Raw genomic sequence first — 26399 nt, 5'->3', positions numbered from 1 at the left:
ATAACGTTCGCATCCTAGGGATACCGGAGACGACCAACGTAGGCAAAATGGAGGAATATGTGGAACGGATGCTCCGCACAGCGATTGGCACTGACGTGTTCTCCCCTCATTTTATTGTGGAGCGAGCGCACCGCTCCCTGGCCCCCAGACCGAAACCGGGGGCGACTCCCAGGCCCATCATTGCCCGGTTACTAAACTACCGAGATCGGGACGCGGCCCTGCGAGCGGCGAGGAGCACCCGGTCTCTCTCGTATGAGGGCAACGCGTTCACATTGTTTCCGGATTTCACGCCGATGGTCCAGGAGGAGCGCAGAAAATTTATGGCGGTGAAAGCTAAGCTGCGGACATTGCAACTGGACTATGCACTGCTCTACCCGGCGAAACTACGGATCACGTACCAGGGCCGTCAGCGGTTCTTCACTAATCCGCAGCAGGTGGAGGACTTCCTCAAGCACTACAAACGCTCCCGCAACTCGGGGGCAGAGGTGGACGATGAGCAGAAACGGCGGCCCGGAGAGGGACCGGACGGCGAACTGTAAGTAGTGCGGATGAACATTCACCACTATCCCCCGGGGTTGAATAAGTACACTGCTGCCGCAATTGGAGACGGCACACCTTTGGACTGGTGCTCGGCGGCCCTCCCCGGGGCTGCGGGGCGTGAGGACATTGGGGGGACCATGGAAGGACTGTAAATGTTTGCTCTAGCACGAGATATTTGGGGATAATACTGAAAGTGATTACGCCTTACGTTGTGGATTGCGGGGAGGTGGGGATAGCATGCTGGGGTTGCCAAAGTTTCTAATGCCGGACACCCCCTCTCGGACCTCGTGCTCGGCTGCCACATTGGTGGACGACCGGGGAGAATGAGGGGGAAGTAGTGAAGCCACCTAGGCGAACTCCCCGAAGGGAAATACCCGAGAACTTATGGGGAGCTCTGGGGATAGTTTTCGCCCCTGTTCGAGGGGTGGTTGGGGGAGGGACGGGGAGGGAACATGGCTGGCAGATTGGGGTTTGCTTCAGTGGGTGGGGGTGAGGGGGGGGGGTTGTTGGGGAGCGGGGAGTTCGGAGTTTCAGGTTGGAGGAGGGAGCGTTGGGGATGACGGGTTTATGTTGTTTGTGGAGAGTACTTGAGATGGAGGGATTGAAGTTGACTGTGCTACAGCCTCTCTTGGGGCTCCTGCCGCTGCTGCGGAGGTGTGATCGGCTGGCCGCAGGACTGTATGTGAAGGTGAGGGACTGGGAGATGGGATGCCGCTGGGGAAACGGGAGTGGGCCGAATGATGACTGAGACGCCCAGGAGAGAACGGATTACGGTGCTGTCGTGGAATGTTCGGGGCCTAAACGACGCTAGAAAATGCAGGAAGGTGTTGGCGTACCTAGACCAGCACCATGTACAGATAGCGCTGTTACAGGAGACACATCTTGCCCCCCGAGCGCACTATGCGCTGGCTGGTAGATGGGCGGGGGTACGCAGTTTTTCGTCCTACTCAGGGTATGCTAGGGGGGTAGCGATCTGGATCAAGAGGACTGTGCCGTTTGTGAGGCTTGGTGAGCGTGTGGATGCGGAGGGTAGATATGTGCTGCTTTGGGGGAGGCTGGGCACTGACACCATCACGATCGTGAACTGCTACGGCCCCAATGTTGACTCGCCAGGGTTTTTCACGCACCTGTGGGGACAGATGCTCCACATAGGCTCTATGCATATCTTATGGGGAGGTGATTTTAATGTGGCTCTGTCCCCTGGCTTGGACAGATCGGATAGTGGTGTTCACTACAATAAGAAAGCGAGGGAGGCGCTGGCGGGTATCTTGGAGGAAGGCCACTTCATAGACAGCTGGCGCTTCGTACACGGTGGATTGCGGGAGGGTACGCATTTCACGGCTTTTGCCAACTCCTGGGCTAGACTGGATTATTGTTTCTTGTCTCGGGGCATAGCGGTGGATCTGGGGAAGGTCGTGCATCTACCAAGGACATACTCAGATCATTGCCCGGTACTGGCCCAGATAGCACTTCCGGGATATGGTGTAGCGCCCGCAAGATGGCGGCTGCAACCCACGGCCCTTATGGACCCGCTATTTCAAACTGAGCTGGGGGAGGAAATTGCAGAGTTCTTTCCCCGCAATAAAGACTCGGTAGACAGCGTAGAAAGCATCTGGGAGGCATTCAAAGTGACGGTTCGTGGCTACTACATGGCGAAAAGCTTTGGAGTCTTGAAAAACTTACGACAAACGCTCGCGAAACTGGAAGGGGAACTTAAAGGGTTGGAGTCTAGGATGAGTCAGGGACAGAGGGGCCCCCTCCAAGCAGAATTTAGGGAACGTCTTACGCAGTACGAAAAAGAGGCGGAAAGGGAGGCCCGGTTCTGTGGCAAATATTGGCAGGCTCGCAGGTATTACGAAGGGGAGCGGCCTGGGCGCGCGCTGGCGGAAATCACTCGGCCGCCGCGCTACAACACCCACATACTGGAGCTGAGCACGTCGGAGGGGGGTACTAGTCGAGATACCCATGGAATCTTGGAGCAATTCACTGCACACTACAAGGATCTATATACCGCGCGCAGTGTCGGCGAGGCGGACTTCGGGGGGTTTCTCGACGATATCGCCCTGTGCTGGTTGAGTGACGACCACCGACGGTTCCTAGGGGCACCGTTCGAATTAGACGAAATTAGGGAAGCCATTATGTCTCTTAGCAACGGAAAGGCGTCGGGCCTGGATGGGCTGCCGGCGGAATTCTATAAAAGCTACGTGGATATTATGGCCCCCGTGCTTAAGGAGGTCTACGAGGAATCTTTGGAAGTAGGAAAGTTGCCTGGCTCCATGAGAGAGGTGTTGATCACCTCGTTGTTGAAGCCGGGCAAGGACCCTGCCGACTGCGGTGCGTATAGGCCACTATCGCTGTTAAATTGCGATGCTAAAATACTGGCGAAGGTGCTCGCTAACAGATTATCGCTCCTAATGCCCACAATAGCCCTCCCGGACCAATCCGGGTTTATCCCGGGGCGCTCCACGGCCAATAACTTGCGCACTCTTTTCTCCCTAATGCATACCATTGCGCCGGAGTTGCCGGTGGCGGCCGTATTCCTCGACGCTACCAAAGCATTCGACTCCGTAGAGTGGAATTACCTATTTGCTATCCTATATCGAATGGGGTTTCCGAAAATCTTTGTTGCTTGGGTGCGCTTGCTGTATACGGACCCGAGAGCGAGGGTCTTAATCAATGGTGAAATGTCGCGCCCGATCTCCCTGACCAGAGGTACGCGCCAGGGGTGCCCATTGTCCCCGTTGTTATTCGCTATTGCGATCGAACCACTGGCCTGCCGGATTCGACAATTGCACAAGCCGAGCGCTTTCAAATGCGTCCAACGTCAGATAGACGTGTCATTATATGCTGATGATTTGACACTGTATGTGGTGGATCCGGAGATGCATCTTCACCCATTGCTCCGGGAATTCTTGGTCTTCGGTCGGATATCCGGGGTACAAATTAATTGGCAGAAATCGCAGTTCTTTCCCCTGACCCCTGCAGTACGTCGCTTCCCGCTGGAGTACCCACTCGATTGGTGCGATACCGATCTGCGGTATTTGGGGATACAGATCTCTCAGACTCGGGAAGAGACTGTGCGACTCAATTATGGCACGGCGGTAGCAAAGTTGACGGAGGATGTGACAAGATGGATTTCCCTGCCGTTCACCATGGCTGGGAGAGCCTCACTCATTAAAATGGTAGTGCTGCCCCGGTTTTTATATTTCTTTCAGAATATCCCTTACTATCCGGGTGCTTTTTTCTTCCGTACACTCCGAACGGAACTGATACGGTTGTTCTGGGCTGGAAAACAGCCGAGATTAGCATGGTCTGTTATTACCCAGCCTTATGAGAAAGGGGGGTTTGATGTCCCTGATTTTCTGGCATACTACATTAGTGCTCAGGCCCAATTTGCGTACCACTGGTTTGCGCCCACGCCCTTTATGCCGCAGCTGGCAGTGGAGGACTGGATAGTTCGGCCGCTGCCACTGAAGGGCATTATTTTCGGCCCGGTTGGAGCGCTCGACACTCCGGCGGCGACGATCACAAGCACGATAGACGCATGGCAGCGGATTCTCCGCAAAGTCGCGCTCCCCCTCTTATATGCACCTAGACTGCCCCTAGCTTATCACCCGGAGCTCTCCCTGTTGCGGGAGAAGGGGTTCCAGGAGATGTGCGCTGGATTGGGGATTAGGACATGGGGGGATCTCTTCCTGGACGGGCGGTTTAAAACGCGAGAGCAGTGGTTTCAGGAGGCTCAGCATACCCCGCTGGAGATCTTTTATTATCTTCGTCTACGGCAGGGGCTGCGGGTTATTCTTCCACGCTTCCCAGAGGAGCCTGAGGTGGTAGGGCCTCTACAACTAGCGCTCACATCTGCGGATGGCAAACATCTGGTCTCCCGCCTCTACCGCAGTATTCGAGAGCATGGTGGCGACGGGGGCGGCAAAGCGCTCCGGCTGTGGAGTGCGGATCTCGGAAGGGTCGTAACGGAGAACCAATGGGCGTACTGCTGCGGGATGACCTCGCAGATAGCGGCCAGCTGCAGGCTACGGCTGATTCATTATAAATTCCTGCAGCGCATGTATTATACGCCTGCGAGGAAGCTGCGGTTTCGTTTGGCAGAGGATGACAGATGTGAGCGATGTCGCATGGAGGGGGCGGACTTCTTGCATCTGGCCTGGCTCTGTCCGATGGTGGCGGAATACTGGTCACAAGTCCACGGGGCGCTGACGACCATGATTGGAGACGCGGTTGAATGTGATCCGCTTATGATGCTGCTGGGTTACACCATGAAGATACCCAAGGCGCATCGGAAGTTTGGGGACATCGCCCTGTTGATGGCGAAACGGAGAGTCGCTTGTCGGTGGGGGAGGGGCCGGGCCCCGAAGTTTAAGGAGTGGATTGCTGACTTATTACACTGTCAGGAACAGAACCTAATCTATGCGGAAACACAACCAATGCGTAGTAGGGCCAAGGATATTTGGGACCCGCTCAGAGCATACTTAGGGGCAGAGGACACTACCGAGCCGGACGGAACTCAGGGGGCGGGCGGGGGCGCGACTGGGGACTGATGTGGGTGGGGGGCGGTCGTATGATCTGGATTCGATGGACTGATGCGCCAGGGAGTGTGGCAACCGCCGCGGGAGTGGGTTATGCTTGTGAGGACAGGCCGTGTGGCCATGGATGGAAGGCGCTGCTGTGGAGATGGCTTGGAGTGCTGGCCAGTATGGAGATGCCCTAGACACAGTGGGGGGGCGGCCCCCCCCACGCTGTCGGGACAGAGGGTATGCTAGTTTGCCGGTCTGGCTGGTATGGGAGGCAGAGCAGATGGTGGTGATGGTGGATACATGGCGAGCGGAGAGGCCCTTCCCTGCGCCTCCTCGCAATGGCCGTCGGGGCAGAAGATGCGGAAGAATCTAATGCCGCAGGGCGTACTCACTCAGGCTCGGGGGAGGGCTCTGTTGTACCTCTAGCATACCTGTGACGATGGGGCCTGCTGGGGGCCACTGGACTACTGCTCCGATATCTCTGTGAGGGACTATGCCAACTCTGTACAGAATGGACATGCGAGCTGCTCGATCGGCATACCATGGTGGACATACGCTCGGGGTGCACAGAATCTGAAAAGGGGTGGAAGAAAAGGGACTATTCCTCGCCACCGGGCCTCCGGGCTGTCGGATATGTGGCTGTGTATCATACAGATTATAGCAAGGATTGTGATGGACAGTGGCCGGCCCGAGGGGTTGTAGGCGTGAGGCTGTATTGTAGATGTACTCTCTCAAATAAAGGTTTTGAAAACTTAAAAAAAAAAAAAAAACATCCCTCCTTATCCAGCCACGCAGACGGTTGGTCTCGTCCTCCAGCCCTAACCGCCTGCAGTCCGTCGCTCCTTCCAACGGAATGACCCACATTGCCTCACAGATGCGCATCCGGCAACTCTGCCGCCCTCCTGTGACCCTCGCCACTCCGCTCTGGGGGATTTGATTTACTTTGCAGCAGAAGATTGAAAGAAAATGTGTCAGCAGTGGCTCTACGGGCTCCGCTAATCCCGACACCACCGCCTTTCTCCGAGGTCAGCCAGAAATGCCTCGGAGAAAGGCAGCGGCGTTTCCGGATTCGGGGGCGTGTTTTTCTTTTCTCTCCTCTTGCCATTGGCTGGAGGAGATGATGAGAAAAGTTGCAAAAAACACGCCCCCGAATCCAAAAAGGACGGGGCCTGTTCGGAGAGACAAACCTCTTCTCCAATGGCTGGCCAGCATTCAAGAGGCCAGCCAATGGAGAAGAGGTAAAAAAAAGGGGCTGGTTAAAGCCCCACTCCAAAACATTAAATCTCGGAGCGAGACTGCGCAAGCGCAGCCTTCGAACCGAGACCTAAAAAGGATATTGAAAGTCATCACGGAGTTCAGTAAAACTATGTAGCCACTGAACTCTTAGATGGCCTACAATACATAGTCGTAGGTATGTTATCTCAAGTACTTCTAGCCGCGCAGTAGCACCTGTGTGGTCAAGGATAGCTTAGATAGTCCATAGGAAAAGCTCATGTTCGAGGCATATGAGCTGCAGATTACACACTGTGCATAGATCGCCATCTGGTGTTGCGCCCAGGTGTTTGCAGTTGTTTTTCTCTTGGAAAGTCTTGGAAGTCACGAGGTATGTGACTCCTCCTTTGGATCATATTGCGCATGGGCTTCGGCTCCATTCTCAGATTGTTTTTTTTCCGCCATCGGGCTCGGATGTGTTCTTCGCGCTCCAGTTCGGACCCGTGCCAGTTTTCCTGTTCGGTGCGCAATCCTTCCCCCTTCGACGGAATTGTCTCTATCGCGTTCTCCATACTCGACGTGACTCAACAATTGAAGTCTTCGATTCCAATCGTCGACTAAGGCCTTCGGGCATCCTGGGCCTCCTGTCCTGGCTGATGGAAAGGACGCCATTTAAAAAGTGTCCTCGATGTGGGTCGAAGTTTTCCCACACTTATCTACATGAGGTGTGCAACCTCTGCCTCTCTCCAGAACACAAGGCAAGGGACTGTCCAGCTTGCGCCTCCTTCCGATCGAAGAAGACGATCCGGGACCGACTAGCAAGGAGAACAATGGCTCACTCGTCGACTTCGAACCCTGACAACATCTTCGAAGAAGGCTACGATGTTCCGGAACAGAACACCAAAGAAGGCCTCGTCGGCGCCTCTGAAGCTGACAACTCCGACGTCGAGGACATCACTCTGGCACAGAGGGGGGTGAGTACAGACGTCGACCCCGACCCCCAAACCCCCTTCCACGCCATTGAAAAAGGCTTCGGTCACGCCTTTGCGCCTAGGTATGCACCAAAAGACTGCTTCCCATACCACGCTTCCGGGCCCGGTTAAGAAGCCCACCAAGCCTTCAGGCGGCTCGGGCTCGAGCCAGCCTACCCTCGGTGCCGAAAAACTAATCGACACCGAAAAAGAAAACAGCCCTTTCCTTGTCCGCGCCGAATTCCACACCGAAGCACTCGGTGTCGAAGTCTGAGGCACCGGCTCCTCGGCACCGATAACATTCTCGGAGCAGAGCAAGAGACCGAAGAGCCTCGACTCCCAAGCCTCGAAGCCGAAACCCACCTCTGAACCGAGGAATCTAAAAGACATTTCTAAACCCCACGGTTCCAAACAGAGAACCAGTGCAGAGTCGACAGCTCCGACACCATCGGCACCGAAGGATCTGCCCCCTAGAGATGAACTGTTTCGACCCGATCCTTACAAAAAACCCTCGTAAAGGATCCAAAGAGTGGGCATTTGATGCTTAGCACCAGAAAAAGACCACTAGACAAGCCTGCACCAGCTCCACCACCAAAAAGGAGAGACCTTGCCACCGCCCCTTTGAGGATACCTTCACCTCCACCCCATCATTCTCCCACACCATCTCCAGATGAGGATGATGACATTTGCTACGACACAGGGGACAGAGTGGACGACCAACCAACAGGGGACCCTACTCCTACGGGCTCCTCAGACCCATGGGACGACTACAACGTCCCTAACGTCCCGCAGGATGATCTTTACCCTTCCAGACCCCCCCCCCGCGTCCCCCGAGGACACAATGGGCTACTCCATAGGACTGCCCACTACCACGGGGTTGATCTCCACAGAGACCCCGTGGAGGAGGATTTCCTCTTAGACACATCTGACAGTGCACAGAGGTCCACCTCAACTCTGCCCATGCTTAAGGGGGTTATTAAGCACGCACCAGAGGTCTTTAAAGACCTGCTTAGGGCCAGGGTCATCAACCCTCGCATTGAGAGGAAATATAAGGCTGCCCTAACAGATCCCACCTACATTAGAGGCCCCGCACCACTAGACTCCCTGGTAGTCTCCAATGCGAGGAAACGTGCCAACTCTCAGGCATCAGGTGAGGCTCCACCGCCAGATAAGGAGTCTAAACTCCTCGACGCCTCTGGCAAGCGGATGGCGTCCCAGGCGGCCAACACATGGCGCATTGCTAACACTCAAGCGCTCCTAGCCAGATAAGACCGGGCACATTATGACGAGCTGGAGTCCATAATGCAACACCTCCCTGACAAATACAAAAATAGGGCCAACCAACTAATTCAGGATGGTAAATCTATCACTAATACCTCCATCCGTTGTGCCCTTGATGCAGCTGGCACCGCCTCCAGGGCATAAATACCAGCGTCCTTCTGCGTAGGCATGCCTGGCTACGCACTTCAGGGTTCAAACCTGAGGTTCAGAGTTCCATCCTCAACCACCCCTTTGAGAAACACCTGTTTGGCCCTAATGTCAACGTAGCCCTCGAAAATGAAAAAGGACACAGACCCAGCAACCTCTATGGGAGCCTTGCAGTCGCAAGCTCCCCGGCGCTCCTTTCGCCGTTTCTCCTTTTGAAGCACCACCAGAGGCTACTCCTCTGACAGCACCTCCTCTTCCTACAAGGCCCCTACCCAATCCACCTTCACTAGGGGTTACCAAAGAGGCGGTTACAGAGGTAACAACAATAAAGGAAGACAAAACTAACACCTCCCGCCCTGCCTCCACCCCTACCCAATGACTTCCCTCCGTTCCCCCCAGACTATTCCACTCCAGTCGGGGGCAGACTCAACAATTTCCTTCCTGTCTGGGCTACCATCACCTCAGACAGATGGGTGCAACAGATAATTCAATTGGGCTACTGTTTAGAACTAACATCTACCCCCCCCCCCCCCGAACATTCCACCCAAACAGCGCCCAATGTCACAGGAACATTTGTCACTTTTAAAGAAGGTGATCTCCCTCCTACAAAAAAGTGCAATAGAACCAGTTCCGACCCACCAACAAAACAAGGGTGTTTACTCCCTATATTTTCTCATACCAAAAAAGGACGGATCTCTAAGACCCATTCTGGACCTCAGACCCCTAAACCAATACATACACTCAGACCACTTTCGCATGGTCACACTCAAGCAGGTACTTCCTCTGCTCTCCCAGAATGACTTCCTTGCCACCCTAGACCTCAAGGACGCCTATTTCCACATTCCCGTTCGCAATGCTCACAGGAAGTTTCTCAGATTCGTAGTGGACGGTCAGTACTACCAATTCAAAGTACTCCCAGTAGAGGCAGCACACCTGAGAAGACAACACATCCACGTCTTCCCATACCTAGATGACTGACTCATAAAAGCTAGCTCATACAACCAGTGTGTAAAACACACTCACGCCACTATCCAACTACTTCATGACCTGGGCTTCACAGTAAACCACGCCAAGTCCCACCTGCATCCATCCCAAGTACAACAATACCTCTGTGCCACCATAGACCCCTCGAGCGCTAGCCTACCCCAGTCCTGCCAGGATAGCAAGCATACAAGCTCTTCGCGCCAAATTTCAACCACAACCCTCTTCCAGCCCGAGTGTTCATGCAACTTATAGGGATGATGGCCTCTTGCATATTCGTAGTATCTCATGCAAGACTCCAGATGCGTCCTCCCCAAGAGTGCTTAGCAGGCCAATGGAACCAGGCTCTCAGGGTAAATTATCAGATCTGGTGTTGGTAGACGGTCGTGCCCATCGCTCTCTGCAGTGGTGTACCACCAAAAACCTTTCCAAAGGGAGACCGTTCCTAGAGCCGGTTCCTCAGATAGTTCTAACTGCGAACGCATCTCTGTCCGGCTGGTGAGCTCCCCTACTACATCACACCATGCAGGGCAGGTGGACACCTCAACAAAAGTTACTCCACATCAACCATCTGGAGTTACTGGCCCTATTCCTAGCCCTAAAAGCCTTTCAAACACACGTCTCAGGCAAGGCTGTCTTAGTCCTCACGGACAACATGATAGCCATGTACTACATCCAAAAACAGGGCGGCACACTCTCTGCAGCTCTCTCAGCTAGCACAGAGCATATGGAGGTGGGCCATACCTCAACATTTTTCTCCTAGCCCAACATGTCCCAGGAGTCCAAAACACCATTGCAGTTCTGTTGAGCCGTCAAACACAACAGATCCACGAGTGGGAACTTCATCCACAAATTTTTCAACCATTCTTTCAAATGTGGGGGCAACCACAGATAGACCTCTTCGCCACCCACCAAAACGCCAAATGCCCAAGCTTCACTGCCAGATATCCATACCCATTGTCCAAAGGCAATGCGATATGGATGAACTGGTCAGGCAGATTTGCATACGCCTTTCCGCCTCTCCCACTCATTCCATTAGTGGTACGCAAACTACAGCAACATTTCCTAACTCTCATCCTAGTTGCTCCGACTTGTGCCAGACAACCGTGGTACACCACATTGCTGGAACTCTCCGTAGTTCCGCACCAAAAGTTACACCTCTCTCCACGCCTCTTAACCCAGAACCGTGGAGAGATCAGACACCCGGTCCCAGCTCAGCTCAACCTTGCGATCTGGCACCTGAAATCCTAGAATTTGGTTACCTTAATCTTCCTCCTGACCGTCATTAGAGACGCCCTACCACTAGAGCTTGCTACGCAGCCAAGTGGAAACGTTTCGTGACCTATTGTCACAACAATAACATCAATCCCTTAGATGTGTCTTTCCAACACATCATAGGCTACTTATTACACCTACAAAGATGCAACCTAGCCTACACGTCTATTAGACTACACCTTGCTGCCATAGCAGCATATCTACAAAATAGACAGCATCTATCACTCTTCAGAGTACCTGCCATGAAAACCTTCATGGAAGGCCTTAAGAGAATAATTCCCCCCAGAGTGCCACCCTCACCTGTGTGGAACCTAAACATCATTCTCACAAGACTAATGGGGCCTCCATTTGAACCTCTACAATAATGTGAGCATCAATTTTTAACATGGTAAACTGCTTTCCTTGTAGCCATTACTTCGCTCAGAAGGGTCAGTGAGATACAAGCACTCACCATTCAAGAACCCTTTCTGCAAATGCATCATAATAAGGTTGTTCTCTGCACTAATCCGAAATTCCTTCCTAAAGTCATTTCTCCCTTTCACCTCAATCAATCTGTGGAACTACCCGTATTCTTCTCGCAGCCACAAACCATTGCAGAAAGAGCTCTAGACACCCTAGATGTCAAAAGAGCTTTACTCTACTACATCGAGAGAACACTACCTTTTTGTAAGACCAAACAACTATTCGTGTCTTTCTCACCACCACACAAAGGCAACCCCATCTCCAAATCTGGGATAGCTAGGTGGATTGTTAAATGCATACAGATTTGCTACCACAAAGCAAAACTAACGCTCTGTTCCCCCTAAAGCCCACTCTACACGTAAGATAGGGGCTTCCATGGCATTTTTAGGGACCATCCCCTTAGATGATCTCTGCAGAGCAGCTACATGGTCTACCCCGCACACTTTCACTTAACACTATTGTGTAGATGTGCAAACTAAGCAACAAGCTAGTGTGGGCCAGGCTGTCCTCAATACATTGTTTCAAACCACTGCAACAGATACTGGTGGTCGCCGCTAGGAGCAAGTACTGCTATATAATCTATGCACAGTGTGTAATCTGCAGATCATATGCCTCGAACGGAATATGCTACTTGCCAGTATGCATCTGTTCTTGGCATGTAGAGCTGCAGATCTACACACGCCCACCCGCCTCCCCGGCTACCTTTTATCTGTTCCAGTTTTATCTTATTTATATACAGCACACATAGGCATCTTTCCTGTTCCTTACAAAGCTCCATCATTTCCCCGCTGGCGAAAAACAATCTGAGGATGGAGCCGAAGCCCATGCGCAATATGATCCAAAGGAGGAGTCGCATACCTCGTGACTTCCAAAGACTTTCCAAGAGAAAAACTGCAAACATCTGGGCCCAACACCAGATGGCGATCTATGCACAGTGTGTAGATCTGCAGCTCTACATGCCAAGAACAGATGCATACTTGTAAGTAGCATATTCCTTAATTTGCTAGTAACAGATCTGCAAGAAATGTGCAGGGGAAAAAGCTTGATTTGATCAATTAGTGGTAAACCTCCCAGGATCGAACAATAATTTAAAATGTTGGTGTAGATATGCTAAGAGCTTTCCTGCGATTTTAAAAATAAAATGTAGAGTTGACGGGAAGTGTTTAGGATACCTGTGGAGGATCTAGGAGTCTGTGACATTTACAAGGCTGATTATTTAAAAAAAAAAAAAACATTTATTCACCTGCTGCTGTGTAGTGTTTTCCCCTACTCCGAAACATGTTTAGTGCTTAAATAGCGGAAAGGGAACATGGGCATATCCCAAATGTCTGCATTTGGTGTAGCGTTTCTAGGGCTGTAGTTTGTAACAGGCCAGGACTTTGAAAGATGTAGGAGACCATAGATTACCGTAGTATAACGATATACTGCATTTTTGAAATTACACTAGTCTTAATCACACCGGTATGTTGCTACAAAACTAAGAAAATTTAAAGGAAAATTACATTATAATACGATATGGTCGATTTATTAGTAGAAGATCTTTGAAATTGACCACCCCTACAAGTGATGTGAGCCTTTGATATTGTAATGGTATCTTAAACTGGGAAATGTAAAGGGTGTTTTTTTTTTTTTTACTTCTTGGGTACAAGGATACTGTTCATTGGTGTAATGTACAGCTGTTGGCCAAAGCTTTGTTACCTCCGTGTTCTACATTAGTGTAACCTCTTACCTCATTTGAGTCACCCTTTGAAGGACCACAATCACCGCTCCTGGTGACAATACTGCAGTTTGTCTTCAAATTGCTCCTTTCTGACCATGTGTAGACCCTCTGTTCCTTTCTGGAGCTCTACTTGCACTTCTGGTGCTTTACTTGTACTTTGTAACAACCTCCCACCTGCTGACACTATCATTTATGCCAAATAATGCTTAATATGACCGTTACTTTGCACTCGCCGAGCATGAGACGAGGCCACAGATGTGTGACAAGCTTACTTTAGTCTTCACTATGTATATGCCTAAAGTAATTTGCCATTCCGCCCCACAATCCTTTGCTGCTCCAGACTTTGCCCCCTCCATTCATTAGATTACAGATCTTTACATTTCACTCCTTTTTGGGTGTTTTCAGAAAAATAACTCTTTTTGCACACGCGCTGCAGCTCTCCTTGGTGTTTAAAGTCTTATTTACTAGTGTGGTGATGCATCAGTGACTTGTATGGTTTATGGTGGATTGCCATATAGTGCTGTACTATTTCTAGAGCCTGGCTTCATACTAACCAGCTGGAATAAGTAGGGTGTATCAGATTTCCTCTAGCAGAAACAAAGTACGCTTCGTTATCTCAGATCTGTAGAGTGCACCATCACCTGGGAGGGTATCCTAACTCTGAGCAGATGTGGGTCTAGCCAAACCAGGGCCTAGTGGAACTACTCAACGCTAGGTAGGTCAACAAGTGAGCAGGAAGCTCTTATGTGTAGAGTCAGATCATTCTACGCGGTAGGAAAAGGCAAGTCAGAGTACAGACTAACTGCAGTGTCTGGCAGGTTTTTGAAAGCAAATGCGATTGAGGTATGCTAGTGCCTTGAAAGTGTGGGTTAGAGTTTGAATTGTGTATTGGGAGCCAGTGGAGCTCCTTCAGGTGTGGGGGTGATGTGAGTGTGGCACAGAAGGTTGAGCCTTTCTGCCTGCTGAGTTCTGAGTGGTCTGCAACCTTCTGGTGAATCTTTTTGCTGTTCCCGGCTTAGTGTGTCTGTAGTCCAGCTTGCTTGTGATTCAGGTGTGCATGATGGGTTTCCAGGTGCTGACTGGGATCCATTTGGAAATATCCCTCCGCATCTTTAGGGTATGGAAGCATGAGGCGATAATGGCGTTGACATGGTTGGTCATGTTCAGTTTGCTGTCGATGAGAATCTTGAGGTCCTTGGTGCGGTTGGGTGTTGGTCCAGTTCTGTTTGCCATCAGGTGGAGTACAGCGGTGAAATGCTTTTCCCGAAGCTCATTATTTTGATCTTGTCGGTTGTCCAGCTTCAAACAGTTGCTCTTTTTCCAGTGGGCGATTTTCAGTCATGCAAGCAATTAACTTAATCCGGGTACTGTGAGACAGAGAATGAGTTGTGTGCCGTTGTCGTAAGAGAGGACGTTGATTTTGTGACTGTGGATTATGCTGGGTAGGGGGGATCACGTATGCATTGAAGGTCGGGCTCCAGGAGGATCCTAGTGGAACTCCGCAGATGAGATCGCGAACATCTGAGCTGTGTTGGGCCAGGCTGACTGACTGGGTCCTTCCAGTCAGGAAGGAGAAGATCCATTGGAGTGCTTGCCCTTGGATTGTTTGCTGTTAAGATGTTTTGACCTATTTTGTTATTGGCAACAAAGTGAATTGTAAAGTACAGAAGTTCGCAATGAAAAGACTTGCAAAACAAATGGCTTATTCTCTACATGACCCGTGTTATCAGATGTTCTTTTATTTCAGTAGTCAACAACAATTTCTGTGCATTTGTTTTGTATACAAACCACAACACATGTAGGTGGCTAGGAAAAGAAAAAAGAAGGCAGTAGAAGATTAAAGACTGCCTAGAGATTTTAGTTGTATGTCTTCATAACAAAATACCTGCCTGAGGAAACTGATTTTAACTAATCTTTTTGTAGAACCACTGTTGCCGATTTTTTTTTTTTTCTGCAAGAATGGCTCGCTACGTTGACAAAACCAGGCCACTTGTTTTTAATTCAGAGGGGTTCCCCTCTGTAAGGCCCACCAATACTTTGAGGTTCCCTCTGCTATTAATCCACATGCACTGCTCCAACTTCCCCTTCCCCTACCACTAAGGGTTATTTATTCAAACCCTCCTAGCAGTGCAAACCATACCACCCCATCATAAGTTCCCACTCCCTTTTCACTTCTTACCTTCAATCAATCAGGGGAATTGTAAGCACCCTACTCACCTGTGAGGGTCTCATGGGGGTGGGGGGGGAGAGCCGCTCCCGATAAGTCAAAGCCAGGTTGAGCGGGAGCTCGTTCCAGGTCTTGGCTGCGATGTACGAGAAGGTTCTTTCACTTTTCTGACTCTGCGGATACACAAGGTTTCGGCGAGGTCGGCAGATCGGAGGTTTCTCTTGGGTACGTGGAAGGAGATCCTCTCGTTGAGGTATTGGGGTGCGGTGTTGTGGAGGCATTTGTAGGCGTGGGTGAGTATCTTGAATGTGACTCTCTTCTCAACGGGGAGCCAGTGGAGGTTCCGTAGGTGTTGGGAGGCGCGTTTGTGTTGAGTAATGCAGAGGACCAGTCTGGCTGCGGTGTTCTGTATGGTCAGGAGCTTGCGGAGTAGAGACTTGTTGATCCAAGCGTAGAGGGCGTTTCCGTAGTCCAGTCTGCTGGTTATGAGTGCGTGGGTGATGGCCTTCCTTCACTCGGGGGGGGGGGGGGTGGGGGGGGAGGGGGAAAGGGATCCACTTGAAGGTCTTTCGGAGGGTGTTGAAACAGCTGGAGGCGACAGCTTTGACCTGTTGTGTCATGGAGAGGGAGGAGTTGAGTACAATGCCGAGGTTTCAGACGTGGTTCATGGGTGTGGGGGGACTTCCGTCTTCTCGGAGTTGAGCTTCAGGCAGTTTCTGCTCATCCAGGGTGCTACGTCCTTCATTCCTTCCTGGAAGTTGTCTGGTGGTGATTGGGTCCTTGGTGAGGGAGAGGATGAGCTGGGTGTCGTCAGCATAGGATACTATGCTGAGTCTGTGCTGTCTGACGATGGCGGCAAGCTGGGCCATGTAGATGTTTAGGAGCGTGGGGCTGAGTGATGATCCTTGGGGCACTCCGCAGTTGATTTCCATGGGATTGGAGAGGAAAGGTGGTAGTCTGATTCTTTGGGCTCTGCCGGTGAGGAACAAGCGGATCCAGTCGAGGGCGGTTCCTTGTATGCTGGCATAGTGGAGTCTGGCGGTGAGTGCGGTGTGAGACGGTGTTGAACGTTGTAGAGAGGTCGAGTAGGATCAGGGTTGCGGCGTCTCCTTGGTCGAGGAGGGTTTGGATGTCTGTGGCGGGGAGTAGAGCGGATTCGGTGCTGTGGTTGCTGCGGAATCCAGATTGGGAGGGGTCGAGGATGGAGTTTTCTTTCAATTTGGGTAGTTGTGCATTGACGGTCTTCTCTGACTTTGGCTGCGAAGGGGAGGAGGGAGATGGGTCGGTTGTTCTTGAGGTCGCTGAGGTCTCTTGAGCAGGGGTTGAACTTCTGCGTGTTACCAGTTGTCTGGAAAGATGCCAGTCTTGAAGGTGGTGTTGATGGTGTGTCGTAGTTCGATGGCGGCAATGTGGAAGATGTGCGGGGTGCAGGGGTCCGTGGGGGGCCCCTGAGTGGATGCCTTTCATGGTCGAAGTGGTGTCTTCGGTGGTGACTGGGGTCCAGCAGGAGATGGTGGGCTGGATGGCATTGCTGGAGCAGGAAGTGGTTTCGGAGTGGGGTGTCTGCAGGTGCGTCTGGATTCTTGGAGGTTGGCGGTGAACCAGGTGGCTTTCCTGGGGCGTTGTCTGTAGGGGTTGCATAGTGGTGCAAGCTTGTCTGCGCAGCTGGAGATCCATCTGTGGAGTCCTTTGGCTGCGAGTTTGGTGTCGGTCGATGTGGTGGGGGCATCGGAGGTGAGGGTGGAGTTGAGTTGTTCCGCAATGACTTTACTCCAGTTCCTGCACGGTGCAGGTTTGGGCGGCGTGGGTTTGTCGACGTGGAAGTGTGCACAGTGGTGGTCTGTCCATGGGGGTTGCGTGGTGTGGCCGAAGTGGATGTTGTTTCCTCCTGCGAAGATGGGGTCGAGGGTGTGTCCTGCCTTGTGTGTGGGGCGTGGTGACGAGCTTTTTCAGTCCGATGCTGGCGAGGTTGTCCAGGAGGGTGGCGGAATTTGGGTCGCTGGGGTTGTCGAGGTGGAAGTTCAGGTCTCCCATGAGTATGTAGTCCATGAAGGCGATTGCATGGGGTGTGATGAGGTCAGCGATGGTAGTGGCAAATGAAGCGCATGGTACGGGGGTGTCTGTAGGCGAGGGTGCCTCGGAGACTGGGGCTGGTCTGGATCTGGAAATGAAGGTGTTCGGTGGTGGGGAAGGAGTCCTTTATGGTTGAGGTGGAGAGTCGGAGGGAACTCTTGTGTACGATGGCGAGTTCTCCTCCTGGGCGGTTGGGGCGGTCCTCCCTCAATCTATCAGGGAATTGTAAGCGTGCTACTCACCTGTGAGGGTGTCATGGCGCTGAGGGATCCTCTGGATCTTGTATCCATTGGGGATGGCTGCGATGTCGGTTGCGGAGGAGGCGCTGGGCCATGTTTCTGTAAAGAAGGCGACGTATGGCGAGAGGGTGTCAAGGAGGTCCCAGATCTCTACGGCGTGTGTGTCTGTGCAGGGAGCGCACGTTGAGGAGGATGCACTTCAGGGCTTCGATGTTGTTGGCGGTCGGTGCAGGGGCCGTGGGGGTGTGGTCGGAGGTGAAGGATTGGCGGCAGAGACGACAGGAGAACTGACCGTGGGTGGTGTTCGGCGTTGACCGCTGGCAGTTGTTGTTCCTTTCGGGGGTTAAGTGCGAGGAGGACAGCAGAGTTGTAGCGGTGAGAGGTTGCAGATGCAGGGTTCCTGGCGCTGGCCAGTCGGGTCGCGGACGGGCGCAGATGGGCTTGCCTTTGGCGCGCCCGCTATTAAGTAGGGGAGGGAAGCGTGGGAACCGGTGGTGGGGGGCCACAGGGGCAGCAGCAGGGGCGGGTACAGAGAGCAAAAGGGCACAGAAGACAGAAAAACTGCTAATTGACACACAGGCACAGGTACAATGACCAGACCGGCACAATAGAAAATACAGTGAAGATGCTAGAAGGAAGACAGAAAAAACGGGCACAGAAAGACAGAAAAACGGCACAGAGACAGACCGCAGTAGCCAGCAGAAGAGCAAGGCTCTCCCTCTGGACCACCAGGGATGAGGCGCAGGCAGGAACCTGGGGGTGGAGGAGGGGCTCGAACACCTACCTGACCAGCCAGAGCACAGTGCACGGAGCAGATGCACTTAACAACGGAGCTGCGGGGGGAGAGCAGGTCCCTGACCAGGAGGTCAGAGGTCTTGCTCGCGCTGCCTCGCAGCGGCCACCATTAAGTAGGGTAGGGAAGCGTGGGAACCGGCAAGGGGGTGGTAGGGCAGCGGGGTCAGCAGCGGTAGGAAGGGCAGGAGAGCGAACAGGCACAGAAGACAAAAAACAGTCTTCTCTTTGTTCCCTCTGCCTTCTTCTTTACTACCAGGTTGTGGAAGACCTAAAAAAGACTACCACTACTCTTTAAAAAAAAAAAAAAAAAAAAAAAAAATACCTTTATTCTTATGATTCCTGATTGGTATTGTAAGGTTTATATTTCTCGGTCTCGGAATATAATCTTGGGCCAGATGTACCGTTTCTACAAAAATATTCAATTTTCATGGAAAAGGTGTTTTATTACACTGCAGCTTTATTCTAAACTGAAATTTTGTCAGCCTGTTTTTTTTTTTTTTCTTTTTTAGTTTGTCATAAAGACGGAATTCTGAGATCCTATGATCATAGAGCACTTATCTTGTGAGATTATTCGCCCTGCCCGCCATTTTGTCGCTGATCTCCGCCGACTCCTCTGGACCCGGATCCGCCATTTTGTTGATCCTTTGTCCTCTCCCCTGTCCCCTCGTCCGCCCCCCCCCCCCCCCCCCCCCCATGACGATCCTCTAATGTTTCTCCCTTTTTCTGGTCTGCCGTTCCTCCATCCCCTCCTATCCCTGCTCCCTCCCTCTTAACACTACTTTTGTCCCCTTCGCCCCAATGTCCGTGCACCTTTTTTTTTTTTTTTTCTGCACTTTGACTGTTCTTTTGTTGCGACTATGTAACCTATTTATTTGTGTAATGTTTAGGACATTGACAGAGGCATTAGTTGGTGTCAGAAGGTAGTATTATTGCCCTCTGCAGATGTTAACAGCGGTTAATTGGCTGTTCCACAACTATAGGTCCAAGTCAAATGTTTAATTTAAGGAAGGGAAATTGGTATCCATTAGTGCCCGACAAAATTTTGGTCGGGTGACAATAGCCTTATGGCTGTTGCACCCGACCATTCTCAGAACCCCGTTCTGAGAGCATGTAGGGTCTACTGGTCCTAACCATAGGGACCGAGGCCTTTTACTCATGATGTCCCAGGGCCTGACCTACAATGGATTCCGGGCAACTAGGCCAAGTAGCGCGTTTGCGCTAGACTTCCAGGATAGCATGCTCCGAGCAGTTAAATGCTCCCCCGGGAGGAGGTGGATACAGGATAGTGAACACGTGCACACAACTCAACGCGCACAGCAGCAATAAATCCTGGTACAGCCAAATGCTCCCTTTTTATGAAAAAAGGCAAGTATTTTATTTTTTACTGCTGTCAGCACAACGGAGAAATACGACATTCACAAAAGAAGAATTACAGTCCAGTATCACCATTTAACATGCATGCACTCCCCAGCACAGTATTCTTTATGTAATGTACCCCCCATAGGCACACTACATATGTATCAAACATGCACGTGCCGTACCCTTCCTGGATTGTACCACTCATAGGTACACGTACACCCTACATATGTACCAAACATGCACTCACCGTATCCTTCCTGTATTGTACCACTCATAGGTACACGTACACCCAGCCCATGCTTTTGTCCAGCATGCACTTTGAAAGCGAGTGAGCCAGTAGAGCTCTCTCCAGTGACCTCGGTTAGAAAGGACCTGTTCACTCCTGATACATGGTATGCTACCACCACGCCTGTGCTGCTTAACTCTTGGTGATGGTGGTGGCCTCCCACCACCATGAAAGTCACTTTGGGCTCCCCCTCTCCAACAGAACAGCAATTCACGAGACATGCCTATGTTATGGCGCACACGCATGATCTGTTTGCTTACGAGGACAAAAATCAGCCTTCGTGATCCAGACATCAGTACAGTTGAACCCTCAGGGCAAGGGTGCATGTCCTTTACCATGAAGATGACTTTTTCCATCCCAACATCTAGTTTGCTTCTACAGAGGCAAATAATTATGCCCACTGTCTGTCTACTTCTTGATTTTACCAATATACCTAAAATATAAACATGTGACTTCTGTAACTAGTTTACCTTCCACCCAGGGTTCTGATTGTGATTCGCATCTTTGCCAATTTGACACCTAGAATTTTATATTTTTATGTGCAGCATCGGTCATTGATGGTTCTTTAGAGCCATATATTTTGAATATTTTCAGTATCAACTTTTACCCATCATTCAGACTAAAGTCGTTGTATTTGATTTCAGATATCAGCACAAATTAAATTATCATTTTCACATTAGCCCATTTAGAGAATGGAGTTGTCTGTAGGATGCAGGGAGGAAGGAGTGAGGGGAGGGAAATCGGATTAACTATTGTGGTCCTGCTATTGAGCTGTCCTGACTTGTTTTATATTTGTCGTACAGGCATACCGGTGCTGCAAGAGCTGGAGTGGATAATCTGACCAAGAGTTTAGCCATCGAGTGGGCCAGCCAAGGAGTCCGGGTGAACTCTGTCGCTCCCGTAAGTACTAACATATGCGATCTATTGTTTACAGCTTCTGATGTAGAACTTAGTTAGTCCCGGAGAAGGTTCTCGTGGCAATAAGAGTCATTTTACCATCTGAGAGGAGCGATGGAATGAGTGGTAGATTGAAGAAGACAAGTGACATTGCAAGACTTGTTGCGTGGCCTGTTTTTTCCCCCACAAACCTTACTGGTTTTGTAATTTATGCGGTACATGTATTGATTTCACTTTGCCAGTTGTCAGTCTTAGGAGTGGGTTACGTCAATATCATTATATTTGTGTATATACCATTCTTTGGGTTTATCAATTCTGCTTGCATGTATTTTGCTAAACATGAGTCTGGTGCTCCATCTACTGTTTGTGGAACAAACAGTAGATCTCACATCTCTGCACTGCCTCACGGCCGCTCCGGAACCGCATTAAAGGTAAAAAGAAAACCATAATAATAAAGCTGGCTAAACCACACATACCGAGTTGGGTAGTCTGGATGCAGCTTGCCTGACTTTAAAATGGCGGCCGCCGCTGTCTACCAGATCTAAAGTGGTGTGATGCAATGCAAGGCAGAAAATAGAAAGAAACATTTATCTCCTTTCAATTTCGTTTTTCACACGTTGCCTCCCTCTTCCCTGCCTTATAGCCCCGGCCATTTCGAGTAGAGGATTGCTCCCTCATAAGGCATCAAATCGATCTCCAAAATGGAAGTAACCAGTAAAGGGCAAGTGAAAGAAGACTATGCATAGAAATGGAAAAGGTGCATTCAGCTAGTAGATGAGCTTAAACCACTAAGACGGCAGACCTCTTGGAATGACTCAATACAGCACCAATGAATGGAAATGTGGAATGGTCTGGGAAAGTACATTGAATAATACTTTTGCCATACGCCCTAACCAAATGATCTAGAATTAGATAAATTCTATGATCACAAACCTAAGGTACAAATAGAGAGCCAAGACTGTAGCAGAAACCACAGAAAGACCCAGGAGACATGAGGATACATCAAAGTGGGAAACAAGGAAACAAAGGAGAGGAGAGACACCACAAACGACAATAGACCTGTAAACAGCCAGAGACAGATCATGACATCTAAGTGAGGTCAACACTGCAGGAACACCTCGGAAAAGCTTTTAACACCACTCAGCCAATATGACCGGAACCAATTTAAAAGCAGCAGGCACAAACTCTTACGTTATAAAGTACCCAACTAACCTATCCAAGAATGCAGCCAAAAAATTCAAACACCATCTAATTGGAAAAAACCCAGACACGCTGATCTCTGACCCCTCCTTTAATCCAGACAAAGGCATTATTGTAAACGACCTGATATTTTTCACCAGACGGCTAAATGGCGCGCGGTCATTACGAAGATGCTCAACATAAAAAATTTAAGCAATATCCCACATGGTACAAAACTAGTAATCACACCGTCGCCTAAACTAAGAGCAAACCTATGCATAACTATCTACAAGAACGGTATTGTGCTTATACAAGCAGCCAACGACGAGTTAGAAAAGTTCGACAACCTGTTTTTAACCCTAAAAGAGTGCGTAGATAATTCAAGCTCTCAACACCGGACCACACAAGCAGCCACCCTATACACCACCAACACTACCACCACAGACCTCATAATACCTAGAAACCCTCAAGAACCACAACATACAATGCTGCCAGGAGACACAACCTTGACAGGAGGCACATTGGACAGGAAGGATACAGAGACAACCGAAAAATCTATATTATATGCTAATACTGCCACGACGCCGTTACATGGGGAAGAATCGGCGCCTCTCCCACACGTAGGCCATTCAACGGGAACCTCCATCCAGAAATAAAGGATATGGAGACTAACACCCCTTCCATACCCCCCTCTACAACAACACAAAGTGCATCTATGACCTTACGAAACTCATTTCCCCAGAACCTGGTACCAAGATCACAGGACACAGGGAGCGCATCTCACATCGCACATAGAGGAGGTGCAGACAACCGAACCAATGACTAAAAAAGGAACTCTGGAAAAATCACAGATCTAAAACACTGGGACACAAACAACAAATCCCGAAATAGGCAGATGCGCACTCCTAATATGTCTCCCCAGACTCCGAGAGACATCGAAGCTCTTCAAACACAAGTGGGCAAGTTGTCACAGGACATTCTAAGCGCACTGCAAGCTATGGAAAAAATACTAATCAGTGTAAGCACTCACTCCAAAGTCGAGCACATCCAAAAATTAGTGCATAATTTGCAAGGAAAAAGCAGTGAGACAGCCATGACATTATCAAATGGGCATTATCGACCAGACAGAAATCTTAAATACTTATCGGAAGAGGAAACCTTAAACTTACTCCGGTCATGAGTCTAAAGACAGCAGCAGGGGTGAGGAAATTAGATCAGTCCCGATCGATGCTAATAGAACATCCTGGCCTAAGAAGAGGAAAGCCAACCTTAACCTACAACCAGTCCACCTAACCGCCTCAAGAGCTGAACCCTAGTAGCACAGGGAAACCACTAAGATGCCTACTGCCCAACTGTCGGTCTGCAGCAAAGCATGCCTGACACCGCTGCCCTCATCGTTAGCCAGGAAATTGACGTGACAATCCTAACAGAAACATGGCTTATGGAATCCTCTTCCCCTTTCATGGATCTACTGGTGCCCCCTCATTATGACATTGTGAGATTAGACAGACTAAAAAAGCCAGGAGGCGGTATTGCCTGCATTCACCGATCGGAGATAGAGGTCAGCAAAATACAATCCGGCCCACTCGAATCCTGTGAATACCTCGGTCTCAGTATAAAATCTGCAGATAATCAAAGGTGCAACCTGCATGCGATTTACCACCCACCAGGAAATAACGCTACCTTCATAGACCAGTTAATGGAGGTCATCACGGCTAACTCTAACATTCACTCTAATAACATATTCAAGGCGTAGGGAGTGGCTCGCTTGTTGCGTGCCCTGTAAAGACTCATTCTAGTAGGATTTCACCCCAGCATAGATATGTGCGTTACTATGTTAACTGAACTAAGGGAAGGATAAGGCAGACTGCTCTGTAGTGCAACTGATCTTAGGAGATGGGCCCGTCTGACGGGTCGGTGTGTGGTGTGGTTTTGGGGGCAGGTCTGGCATTCGGTGCTGGTTTTGTGGCTGTGTGGGCTGGTGTTGTGAACGTCAGTAAGCAATGATTTGTCTACAGTAGCCAGCAGTACTGTGGAAGCAGTGGCAGGTTGCCCTATGTGAGGAGACCAGTGCAGAATGTCTGTGCCTTACCTGATGTGCACAGAGCTGCTTAATGCCATGTCTGCTGAATCGCGGAAGGTGTTTGCAGTTCTGATTTGAGAATAAATCGACTGCAACCGAAGCCACCATGGCTGCTGCACTGCTGCCTGAGCAGGTCCATGCCAGATTATGACCTTAAATGCCGGCAAAGCGGAGTTCCTACTGCCGAGCGGATTGTCCCACAGCATTAAGATGTGTTTGGCTGTCAACATGCCAAATCCCCCTCGCACAGGTGAAGTAGGGTCTTGGAAGTCCTCTGATTCCGTGGTTTACTTGGACCATCCCGTCCAAATTAACTCCAGTTCCATTGTCGGACTCCTATGGTGTGATTCTGGATCCAAAGTGCTAGTCCCCCAATGGCAGCAGGAAAGTGCAGGGGCTAAACTACGGAGCGCAGCTGGAGACAGGCGGTGGCATCTTCTGCCTTATTGAATGTGCCACCTACGCACACCAGCCGATTGTAAAGGCCAGTTTGAACACTCGTTAAACATGGCTGTCGTGCCTTAACTCACACTATTTCCCAGGGCTGCTTTATTTCTTGGTATTAAGGTTGCCTATGTTCTGTACATCTTTAATGTTTGCTGCCTTGATAGCGTGGGCGTGTCATCTGATAAATACAGACATCTTCCCCAAGTCCCCCTCTCTCTGACTGTATCCTCAATAAATCCCACCTAAAGCTCCAGTAGCAGCCTGGGCGGTCCATGCCACTAATAGCAGCCAGTTACTGGGGCGTGGGCGGTCCCTGCCACCAATAGCAGCCAGTTACCTGGGTGTGGGCGGTCCGTGCGGGCCAGTGGTCGCGTGGGCTAGAGTCACTTGTCCTAGGCAGTGTGAACTTTACAGAGGTACAAGGGGAGAGGTTGGAATTAAGTATCATAGAAGTCCGGATCTATCCTAGAAAAATACCTATACAATTGTAAGCCGCAGCAGTGGTGTTTACCCATTCAAATATATTTCATGTATCCTTACAGATGATACAGCTCACACAGCTGTGAGACACATTTTTTAGATCTGGCCACTGTTATGTTTGTCAATAGCATGCCCTGTTCCCCAGAGGGTAAACAGGCACTTATGTCAGTCACTGATGAATAAATGTATGCAAGTCTGAATTTATTTACTTGTTTAATTCTATCTTTATATATTGTAGTTTTATGTGCAAGCATTCATTTTCTCTTCAGATGTTACATGGATATATCAGTCGCCACGTATTTCGCCTTACGCCTGTGGATTATTGGGCTTTATCAAAGCTTGGTGGAGGCTGTCTGTGTTAAAGTCACATTATCAATTTCGACGTCTTTCAGGGGAGTAACCCTCCATGTGCACAGCCGATCTCCGTGGAGTGCTCGGGTTCTACAGATGTCTTTCTCGAATCGAAAAGATTACTATCCCTCCGTTTGATAATGCCACTATGAGGGCAGGTCGGTTATTATACAGAACTTACTCAGTGTAGAGACGTGTGTGTCTGATTCATGGCTCTCTCAGGTTAATACAAAGATTTTTGCAGAGCTCTAAAAAATGTATAAACTGAAATGGCAGTGCAGCGCTCAGCCAAAGAAACCAGACCGGTGTACCCTGATATCTAGCAGTGTAGAGTCTGTGCTTCTGAGGGTCAGAACCATGATTAAAGTCACTGAAGATCTTTCATGCTGAAAGTGGACTGCTCTTTCAGGAGCCTTTAATCTGGGATAAGTCAGGGAAAGGCTGGTAGTTTGGAAGATTATCGAGGCACCTCAGATTTTCTTTACAACCGGGCGATGATGGCATGTTTGTCGTCAGCCCATGAGCAGGGAGGTAGGTGTTTAGTCTGGTTGGTAATGGTAACCGTGCAGTGAGACCCAGGCTAACCTCTTTCGCATTACAAACATCCCAGGACTGGCAGGATTATTTTCAAATACATCAAGAGTAAGTGGGAGAACTAACAAAGGGGTAAAGGGGGCACTACCTGTTGTGTGAGGGCCTTCAGACAAGGGGCTGTTGGAAGAGACTTCTTCAATTAGAGCAAACGTTTTTGGGTGGAGAGGGCTCCGAGCCTTGCCAACACATGTGAGTCTACCAGGCGGCGTGTCATTAGACTAAGGGTTAGCATTCCGCTATAGGTACGAAAAGGTTTTTGTGGAATTTAGTATTCCACTGCGCTCCCATCTGTCCTAATGATTGTCAAACTAATTTCTTCCCCCAGGCA

General features: G+C 50.2%; 1 protein-coding gene across 1 annotated transcript in view; it reads left to right on the top strand.

Annotated features, from left to right (window-relative positions):
• The window catches only part of PECR (peroxisomal trans-2-enoyl-CoA reductase), a 122480-nt gene that overhangs the window by 59303 nt on the left and 36778 nt on the right, over positions 1 to 26399 (top strand). Inside the window, exon 5 of the mRNA XM_085649956.1 lies at positions 20844 to 20940. Coding sequence (XP_085506082.1) covers positions 20844 to 20940 — 97 coding nt within the window. The remainder of the gene's footprint in view (positions 1 to 20843; positions 20941 to 26399) is intronic.

This window comes from Triturus cristatus, chromosome 3_2, assembly GCF_964204655.1.
Source record: "Triturus cristatus chromosome 3_2, aTriCri1.1, whole genome shotgun sequence".
Taxonomy (NCBI): Eukaryota; Metazoa; Chordata; class Amphibia; order Caudata; family Salamandridae; genus Triturus; species Triturus cristatus.
The sequence above is the reverse complement of the archived record's forward strand: the minus strand, read 5'-3'. Positions and strand labels throughout refer to the sequence as shown.